Below are 10,542 nucleotides of genomic sequence, written 5' to 3'. Positions count from 1 at the left end.
CCACCACGCCCGGCTTGTTTTCATTTTTTTACTTATTTACATGCATATGCTTGTCTGTATGTACATGTCCGGTGCATGCAATGCCTGTGGAGACCAGAAAAGGGTATTCATTGGCTCTCCTGGAAGTGGAGTTACAGGCAGTTGTGAGCCACCTGATGTGGGTGCTGGGAATTGAACCCGGGTCGTCTGTGAGATCAGAAAGCTTTCCTAAACCTCTGAGCCATCTCTGGCCCCTAGAGCACCTTAAAGGAGTTTAGTAGTTCTGAATGTTTAAGAAGACCCCAGAAATTCTTCAATTATCTTAGCCCCTTTCTACCCTTGCTGGTTTACCGATAGCCTCTTAATTCTCAGTGCTGCTGCTGTCACAATGCACACCCCTCACTTTGGAACATTGTTCTGTAGACCATGCTTACATGAGAACAGATGCCAGGCTGCCTGGGAGTGGAGGGTGTGTGGGGCCCCTGTTAGTTACTTAGTTCTGGCCTTACTTGTTCAGGCAGAAAATGGAGAATTTAGAACTAGCTTTCAGCCAACCCTGCTTTGCCAACTGTAGAGAACTTGCAGGCTAGGCCCTTGGTTCTATCCTGAGCAGGGGGAGGGAGCTGCTTTAGAACAAATCCAAGACATCTTCACAGATTGCCACACCGGGGAAAGCTTGTTCTTGTTGCCCCACCGCATGGATGGTAGATATTCAACATCTCAAATGGTAGGAAAGAAAAATATCAACAGATGGTCCAGGCTGATCTCTGTCACAGAATATTTGTGTTCATGTCTAAGATTGTCAGAGGTTTACAGAAAATGTGATTAGTAAGGTGGCTCATCATTTGCTGCCAAGCCTGATGACCAGAGTTTGCTCTCCAGGAGTCATATGGCTGTCCCAAAAGATGTCCTCTGAGTGCTCGCACGCACGGAGTCTTAGGATGACCATTGCGGTGATGAAACACCATGACCAAAAATCAAGTTGGGGAGGAAAGGGTTTATTTGGCTACCCCTTTCATGTTCATCACTGAAGGAAGCCAGAAACTCAAACAGGGCTGGAACCTGGAGGCAAGAGCTGATGCAGAGGCTGTGGCTGGGGCGTTTCTTACTGGCTTGCTCATGGCTTACTCAGCCGATAGCACCCAGGACCACCAGCCCAGGGATGGCCCCACCCACAATGGGCTGGGCCCTCCCCCATCAGTCACTGATTAAGACAATGTCTAGAGCTTTCAGCCTGTGGATCTTCACCCCTTTGACAAAACTCTCTCTCCAAAAATATTTATATTGTGATTCAAAATAAAATTCAGAAAACAGGATCATTCTCAGAAAAGAAGAAATAAATTCAACAGGTTAAAAAAGGTAACATTTGCCAAATATAGAAGCTGAATCTTTGTCTTCAAGAGGCTGAGGCAGGAGGTTTATGAATTTGGAGCTACAGCTTTAAATGAGCTATTGGGGACGTGTCTCATTAATGTGTTCTATTTAATCTTTTTGCTGTTTTTGCGTCAATACTAAGTAACATCTGTAAGATTTTACTTATTGGTTTTTTAATGTATATGGCTGTTTGCCTGCATGTACATTCCCTGTGTCTTCTTGGTGTCTGAAGAGTCCAGAAAAGGGGGTCAGATCTCCTGGAACTGGAGTTACAGACAGTCTGAGCTACCATGTGGGGGCTGGGAATTGAATCCCAGCCTACTCTATCTCTCTAACCCAAGATATTTTTAGTGATGGTAGTTCCTGCTGATGAATGTCAAATAGAAGAGGTGTTTGTTATGAGTGACATGTGAGCACGGACCCCGGAGAGAGTCCTTGGATACGTGTAGACAGCTGTTCTGGGAACTCAGCAGGAAGGGAATCAAATGGTCCACAAAATACTCAACAGACAGAAACACTCCAAATGGGAAAACTAGTAAGATTGCCAGGTAGAGTAAAAAAGATGCTGAGAATAAATTCTGGGCATAAATACACATACACACCAAGCTACAATTACCTAGGAAAACACAGAGGAAATGTAAAAGTTGTTGACAGTGGTCACTGAAGTCTGTGGGTGCCGAGCAGTGTCTCCTAAGTGTTGACACATCTCAGTCCACCCTCATCTGACTCCAGGGCCATCGATGCGCCATTTCATAACAGAAAATTTGGGACTGGAGAGATACCCTGTGGTTAAGAGCTCCGGCTGCTCTCCAAGAGGACCTGCGGTCATTTCCCATCAGTCACATGGTTACTCACAATCGTCTGTAGCTCCAGTTCTAGGGACCTGACACTTTATTCTGCCCTCCTTGTCACCAGACACACCCATGGTGCAGACATACACAGGCAAAACATCCATATATATAAAGGTTTGTATTTATTTGTTTAGTTTAGTTTGAAAAGTAAGTCCTAGAGCTCTTAGCCGTGCTGCTAAGGAGGCCCAGGCTGGCCGTGTGTGCTGAGTGGCTGCTTGCTGAGCCCCTCTGAGCGGACTTACACTGCGCCTTATCTCTCCCCGTAGCTGGCTTTGGCCAAAGCCTGTGCAGGTGGAAGCCAGCTTGGACTGGAAGGGAAGGCCTGCAGTGAGTCGGTCTGCCAGCTCTTCCAGGCCTCCCAGGCTATCAACAAGCAGCAGATATTCTCTGTGCAGAAGGGGCTCAGCGACACCATGAGGTAAGGCCTTCAAGAGCTGTGTTTGACCTGGTGGCGAGCAAAATTTGTATTCCCTGTCCCTGGGCAACATGCCATTGCTTTACCAACTTATTACAATCTGTGAGCGTGTGAGCTGTTTAGTAATTTGATGAAGAAAGTATTTCCGCTCCACATTGATTGATAATTTTTTTTTACTTTTCTCCCATTTCTATGTGTTCATGTATGTAGGGTGCACACGTGTGTACATGCACATAAGACCCAAACTTGATGTCACGAATCTTCCATTGTTTCTTCTACTACATTCAATAAGGCAGGGTCTCTCTGGCAAACCAGAGCTGGCCTAACAGTGAGCTCACTGACTGTATTGCTCTGGGGCTCCCAACCCAGCCTCACACAACATCTGGAGTTAACAGTTGGTCACCACACACAACAGCTGGAATTCACAGTTGGTCACCACACACAGCTGGCATTTTCATGGGTTCTAGATCCAAATGCCAGTGCTTGTACTTGTTCAGGAAATACTTAACCATCTTCCCAGTCCTGTTGTAGCTCAGACTAGCCCTGAATTTCTAGTTATCCTACTTTAGCCTCCTGCATTGTTCTGAGAGTACAGGTGTATGCCACCAAAGTCTTTAAAGCAGAAAAGCATGCTAAATTGTTCAAATCATCATTATGAAATGATGAGACTTATCACTCCAATTTCTGAAGCTAATATACAACTTTTGGTTTTGGGTTTTTGTTTTGTTTTTTGGGTGGAAGAGGACCTAGATTTGAGCCCCAGCACCTTATTCATGATGAATTGCCTCTAACCCACAACCCCTATAAATATAACCTTTTCTTTACAGCTCTCTTTATAATCAGTATATTTTGTGCCACTCAGTGACTAGAGGTCAGACTTAGGGAGCTGGCGAACCCCTCCTCACCCCTATCCCAGCCATCCCATCCCTTGGGTTAGCTACTGTGATACCCAGCACAACTGTCTTTATTCCAGGCTTCAAATGTTAGTGATAACACAATAAATTGCAGAATGTGTTTGAAGGTACCTAGAATTAGGGACATATGAATGATGTTTTAAGCTTTCATCTGAAATTTCAAGTAAAATTTTGATTTATGATGGGAAACCTCTGGCCCCTTGTAAGCACTGCTTGGAACATGAACTATGTTTAGTAAATGCTTTTTTTTTTTTTTTTAAATCATTGTCCTGGGGCCATGGAGGTGGCCTTAAGTGAGTAATTTGCTCGATGCACAAGAATGGCGACTTGAGTTTGGTACCCAGCACTGGAGGTCTGAGGGAGTGGCATCTGCCTATAATCCTGACACTGAGAAGTGGAGACGAGTAGGTTCCAGAGGTTCTGTGCACAGCCATCCTAGTATTATTGGGAAGCCCCAGGTTGATGCATGCCTTTAATCCTAGTACTCTTGATAGCCCAATAATCTGACTTCTAAAACCAGATCACTGGGGCCAGTAAGATGGCTCAGCAGGTGGAGGTGATTGCTGCCAACCCTGAAACCCTGAGTTCAATTCCCAGGACCTATGTCATGGAAGAAGAGAACCAACACCCAAAGGTTGTCCTCTGTCTCCCACATCCCTGTCATACATGCAACCACACATACTTACCACCCATACCCACAAAATAAGTGTAATGATGATTTTTAAAAAGAAGTCAGATTATTAAGCTTGTTAAGTATGTCTGCCTAGAGGAACTGCCTAGTCTGTTCACTCCTGTCTGCTTTAAACCTCACCCCCTGACCCTTCTTGGGGGGTGGGAGTGGGGAGTAGACCTTGCCTGTCCTGTTCCTCGCCACCTCAGCCCAACTCCCTATCCCTTCTTCGACTTATGACGATGACTCTGAGCTGAGACGAAGCCTGCCCCTTCTGTCTCCCCAAGAGTCCACATCATTGCACCTTTTTTCTCTTGCTTCCTGTTGATCTAACCCCTCAGCTTTAGACAAGGATCTCTTGCCCAAAGAAGCATTGGGCTTACTAGGGTGTCCTTACGAGATTCTCCTGGGATTTTTTTATGCCTTGTTCCCCAGGTTTTTAACTCCCTGGTAGAGAGAGACTTCTGTCGGCCTTCTTGTGTCTAGGCATCCATCTGGGGTGCTGGATGAGAGAACACCAGCACAGGCACTGAGTGGTTCTTACTTTAAGTGGCATTTCTGGCTCCTTGATCCTCTGCAGAACATTGTCCTGCGGGCCCAGACAGTGCTTGATGATGCAGAGCAGCTGAAACCCTCTGTCAGATTCTGAGAGCTGTGATCTGTCCCCAGCCCTGTTGTGTTGCCTGTTTGGTACCCACTGCCTATAAGCATTAGGGATTGAGATCACCCAGTGCTTTGGTGGCTGAGGGCTGACTCGGATTTGTGAACACTGGGGATGTGCAGGCTTCGGGGCCTGGGCACAGGCTGCAGAGATGTGTGAACCCGCCAACCAGCCTCCTGGGAGTTGCCGTGGGCGACTTGGAGTTGGTAAACCAGTGGTTTCAAAATGATGAGGCCACTTGCTCAAGCTGAACAGACTTGGCAGAAATGGCAGCTGTGATGCTTGTCCTAGTTTTCATGGGTGGCCCTCTTTCTGCAGGTACATTCTAATCGACTGGTTGGTGGAAGTTGCCACAATGAAGGACTTTACAAGCCTGTGTCTTCACCTGACTGTGGAGTGTGTAGACCGGTACCTGCGAAGGAGGCTGGTCCCCAGATACAAGCTGCAGCTCTTGGGTATTGCCTGCATGGTCATCTGTACCCGGTGAGGAGCCTTGACCAACTGGCAGGGCTGAGGTGCTCATGTGCTGGTCCCCCCAGATGCAGAGGCCACCGTCCTCTGAGTCCTAGCTGCTGATTTTTAAGGGAAATAACTTAAGTGCCTTACCTGGCTCAATTGTGTTAATACAATAATTTCAATCCCAGTGTCCTTTGCGAGGAAGGGATGGCAGAGTTGACTCTTTGTATGTCGATTATACCTCTTTGGGGGTCTGTATCCCCACACACAGTCTGGGGACCCAGAGCATGGACTTGGGAAGGCCTAAGCTAGACCACACTTTCCCATGATCCAAAGGATGAGAGTTGTTAAGAAGAGTTGGTTGTAGCTGTTGGCTTGTGCCTTCCTCCTCAGTCATCAGAGATAAACTGTCACTGAGATGGAATTGTCCAGTCTACCACCAAAGCCTCCACCCATCAGAGCCTGCCACAGGATGTCACGTGTCACACGGCAGCCTGTTCCCTGGCAGCTCTAGCTTTTCAAATAGGTTCAGTTTATATTTTTTTCTCAAGCTGTGCCTTAGATTTGCCTCTGGAAGTGATGTGGAAGGCGCTTTTCAAAATGTAGTTTGCATTTTCTTACTCTTCTAAACTTGATGGCCCCAGCTTGGTCTGCTGTTTCCTAGGACACACATTTCACATCCCTGCTAACTTCTTCCTAGGCTCGCTTGCTTACCAGGGTTCCTATCGCTGTGAAAAAGCGCCATGATCAAAAGCAGCCTGGTGGGGAAAGAGTTATTTCCAGTTTATGCTTCTGGGTCATAGTTCATCACTGAGGAAAGTCAGGGCAGGAGCTTGAGCAGGGAGGGAGCCTGGAGGTAAGAACTCAGATCAGAGTCCATGGAGGATGCCGCAGAGTGGCTTGCTCATGTCTTGCTGGGCCTTCTTTCTTATAGCGCCCAGAGCCATCAGCCCAGGGGCTGTACCACCCACAGTGAGCTAGGCCCTCCCATAGCAATCTAGTAAGATTTCTTCCCACGTGACTCTTGGGTCAACCTGACTCATAGAGGAACCTGTGGGCAGAACATCCGGCCCGCTGAGATGATGGTCATGAAGGAGACCCGCTCACATTTGCTCCCCTCTGAGCTCCACGAGTGGTTCTTTTTCCTGTGACTGCCAAAGCTCCCAAGCCCACCTTCCTTACCAGGTTAGCCATGTGGGCATATATATCCAGCCACAGTGGACACTGTAGCACCTTCCAGTATCCATGTCCCAGCTAGAGGAAGCATGGTCATGTGACCACAGGAGGAAGACTGTGGACTTCAGGGGGAACATCTGACCTTACCACATCCCAGGCCTTCTTCAGATAGGCTCTGTGACCCGAATCTCACATCCCAGGCCTTCTCAGCAGTCAGCAAGCTGGTGAGGCTGCTGCCTCCGCTGACCCTTCTGCCAAGGTTGAGCAGCAGTCCACATTGGCTGGGGGAGGGTGCTTGTGGGACCACTGGGACAGAATGTTCCTGATTGTTAGTACTTGAGGGCAGCAGAGAACAGGCTGCCCCCTGCCTCAGAAACAGTCAGGATTCCTGTGGCCAAACACTGGGAGGGCTGTGTGTAGCCCTCCTGCACTGGGAGGGCTGTGCGTAGCCCTCTACCGTGCTCTAGGCGCCTCGTCTCCACCTCCGCGCCCAGCAGCTCACCTATCTTTATGTTTGCATTCTTTGTCCTCAGATGCTGAAAGGGATAGGACAGGAGCTCAAGCGGTTGTTTAAAAGCTTGGCGAGTCTGCACCTGGCTTTGAACCACAGCACAACCAAACAAACCTTTAAAAAAAAAAAAAAAGCCCTCATCTGTAAAGTCATAAAGAGAAATAGAGCTAAATTAGTGTCGCTCATGGATCTTTTTTATGGATGAAAATCAGGACATGACAGCTCCTCGGTGGTTATAAAGGAGAGAACAGCTAGAGTAGACTGTGCCATGAGAGAAGAAGGAAAGGGAGACGCAGAGAGGAAGAGGGGAGCTGGACGGAGGGGTGGGGGACCAAGAGAACAGATACCAACATGGCTGGGTTATATGGGGATCAGAGCTGCTGGAAGGGAAGGCCAGCCCCTGGACTGCAAAGGTTCAGGGTAGGGTTGGGGCAGGAGTGCTGGGAGGAGCCATAGGTACTCAGTGAGACTTGTCCCAGGCATCTTCGGGACCTGACACTTGTACATTTTTGTCTGTGCTCTATAGCCATGCCTCTCCTACTGGGTCTGTGGATCCTGTTCTGACCCCCTCTTTGTAGCCCCTGGATGCTCTTTGATAGTCAGAAGCAAGTGGATTCGCTCCATAGCTTCCTTTTGCCACCTGAGTCTGGAGCCATCCCATCATGCTTTTGCCTTGAGGCTTTCTGAGCCGTGGCCCCTCAGCTCAGGCCTGAGAGCCCATCTTTACATTCCAGGTTCATCAGCAAAGAGATTCTGACGATTAGAGAGGCTGTGTGGCTCACAGACAACACATATAAATATGAGGACTTGGTACGAGTGATGGGGGAGATCATCTCCGCCCTGGAAGGGAAGATTCGGGTAAGTAGGGCTTGACTTTCTCCTTTGAGCAAAAGTTTCTTCTGTTTGAGGTCACGGGGAGGTGTTTCGAGAAGCTGAGGCCATTGAGCGCTACTGCTGTGGAGAAAGCACCAGGAAGCCATGGCTGCGGTGTGTCATTAGCTGCCCTGAAACCCTGAGCTTGGGCCCCAGCATGAGCACCTAGGCCAGAACCCTGCTGGGCTGTGCCTCAGTGTAACACTGATGGATGAGACGTGACATTTTCCTCCCTCTTGTCTAGATCCCTACCGTGGTTGACTATAAAGAGGTCCTGCTGACACTGGTCCCCGTCGCACCCAGAACCCAGCACCTGTGCAGCTTCCTCTGTGAGCTCACCCTGCTGCACACCAGCCTGTCCATCTATGCCCCAGCCCGCCTGGCCTCTGCAGCCCTTCTCCTGGCCAGACTCATGCATGGGCAGAGTAAGGAGAGGCCTTCTTGGGGGCTGTGGAGGGTGACCTGGTATCTTGGGGAAGTCTTGGATGAGAGAGGTTGGAAGGGAGGAAATGAACACTCCCTCCTTCATCCTGGAGAAGAAAGCAGCAGTATGGATCTGAAATGGGGGTTGGAGCCAGGTGGTGGTGGCACACACCTTTAATCCTAGCACTTGGGAGTCAGGGGCAGGCGGATTTCTGAGTTCAAGAGCAGCCTGGTCTACAGAGTGAGTTCCAGGACAGCCAGGGCTACACAGAGAAAGTCTGTCTGGAAAAAACAAAAAGAAAAAGAAAGAAATGAGGCATGGGGGGTTTCTGGGCGATGGTTCTACCTGAAGCAGTACATAGTTTTTCAAGTGTGTATACTATGTATGGAGTCTTTTAAAAAAAAAAAAGATTTATTTATTTATTTATTCTATGATTATGAGTACATTGTTGCTATCTTCAGGTCTTCTGGCACATCAGAAGAGGGCGTCTGATCTCATTACAGATGGTTGTGAGCCACCATGTGGTTGCAGGGAATTGAACTCAGTACCTCTGGAAGAGCAGTCAGTGCTCTTAACTGCTGAGCCATCTCTCCAGCCCCCTATATGGAGTCTTTTCAAAGATAGTTTTTTTTATCTTGACTTCACATTTATATTTAATTTCTATGTGCATGTGTGTGCCCGTTCCATGCCGTGGTCAGAGGATGAGTGGCCTGCAGGCATTGGTTCTCTTCTACCTTGTGGCTTCCCGGAATCAGTTCTAAGTCACCAGGCTTGACACTGTGTGCCCTTTGCCCACAGAGCTATCTCACTGGCCCACCATTTTAAAGGGACTAAAAGCCTGAGTCTGGGTAAATGTTACAGAACTACCAGAGCTGTAGGAATTGTGGGGTGCTGTGACAATCCTGGCCTGCTTTTCTCCCCAGCACAGCCCTGGACCACTCAGCTGTGGGACCTCACTGGGTTCTCCTACAGTGACCTCGTACCCTGTGTCCTGAGCCTTCATAAGAAGTGGTGAGTCCAAGTCTGAATCTGTCGTCTCTGAACACTGGAGAGGGCTAAGGGATGGTGTGAGTCCTGGTCATTCTGAGCCACATTCTGAGCCACAGCTCCATGACACCTAGACTGCATACCAAGACCCTGTCTTCAGAAGGGAGGCTGGTGGGGGTGGCTCTGTAAGATGAGCTTCCCTGATGAGACCTATCTCCTACCATCAGACTTTCACTTTATCGCCTAGCTGCTGTCACTCAATCCACATGTCTTCTTGCAACGTTTCATGCCAGAAACGTCTTCTCTGGGGCTGACGTTTAAAATTGTTATTAATAATGGTATTATATTAAAGTTACAATAATAATATTTTAATATTGTTATTTTTAATTATTATTGTTATTATGATAGGATGTGAGAGCACATGTGTGCATGTGGAGATGAACCAACAACTCACAGAGTTCAGCTCTCTCCACCCTTTTATGGGTTCTAGGACTTGAACTCCGCTCCTCAGGCTTAAGCAGCAAGCATCTTTGCCTACTGAGCTGTCTGGTCAGCCCTGAGTTGGCTTTTTTTTTTTTTTTTAAGACTTATTTATTTATTAATTATATGTGTGTACACTGTAGCTGTCTTCGGACACTCCAGAAGAGGGCATCAGATTTTTGTTACAGATGTTTGTGAGCTACCATGTGGTTGCTGGGATTTGAACTCAGAACCTTTGGAAGAACAGTCGGTGTTCTCAACCGCTGAGCCATCTCACCAGCCCGCTGGGTTGGCATTTTAAAGTCCCAGAGCTAGAAATAGTCCCATGGATTTATTTCTGTGTCCATGTAGAACCTGTCTTCTTGAGGAAGAGGAAGCCAGCAGGCAAGGTGTCCCCACTACCAGTCTCCTGTGCCCACCCATCTCTGCTTTGGTGATTTACCCACCATCTGTGCTTCAGAGTCTGTGTGGGCTGTGTTTGCTCACCTCACAGGACCCTTTCTGGGTACTTAGAAAAAGGCCAGAATAGGAAAAACCAGTTTTCTCTAATGGACTCTCACATGGTATACAAGCCACACTTAACCTTAGGCCTGTGCCCAGCAGCAGATACCAACACAAATGAACTTTTATAGTGTTGGGTTTTTTGTTTGTTTTTGTCTCATAGCTTAGGGCAATTTTTGTCTTAGGGGTCTTTGTGTATATTATGGTTCCCGATTTTGTGTCTTTATGGTTGTGTGTGTGTGTTACACAGTTTTTTTTTTGTTTTTTTTT

At 47.8% G+C, this 10,542-nt stretch overlaps 1 protein-coding gene across 1 annotated transcript in view; it reads left to right on the top strand.

The window, feature by feature from the left end:
• The window catches only part of Ccnf (cyclin F), a 27,853-nt gene that overhangs the window by 11,561 nt on the left and 5,750 nt on the right, over nucleotides 1-10,542 (top strand). Inside the window, exons 8-12 of the mRNA XM_021149519.2 lie at nucleotides 2,471-2,622; nucleotides 5,183-5,347; nucleotides 7,742-7,865; nucleotides 8,125-8,305; nucleotides 9,228-9,315. Of these exons, the coding sequence (XP_021005178.1) occupies nucleotides 2,471-2,622; nucleotides 5,183-5,347; nucleotides 7,742-7,865; nucleotides 8,125-8,305; nucleotides 9,228-9,315 (710 nt within the window). The remainder of the gene's footprint in view (nucleotides 1-2,470; nucleotides 2,623-5,182; nucleotides 5,348-7,741; nucleotides 7,866-8,124; nucleotides 8,306-9,227; nucleotides 9,316-10,542) is intronic.

The sequence above is a fragment of the Mus caroli genome, chromosome 17, assembly GCF_900094665.2.
Source record: "Mus caroli chromosome 17, CAROLI_EIJ_v1.1, whole genome shotgun sequence".
NCBI classification, from domain to species: domain Eukaryota; kingdom Metazoa; phylum Chordata; class Mammalia; order Rodentia; family Muridae; genus Mus; species Mus caroli.
The sequence above is the reverse complement of the archived record's forward strand: the minus strand, read 5'-3'. Positions and strand labels throughout refer to the sequence as shown.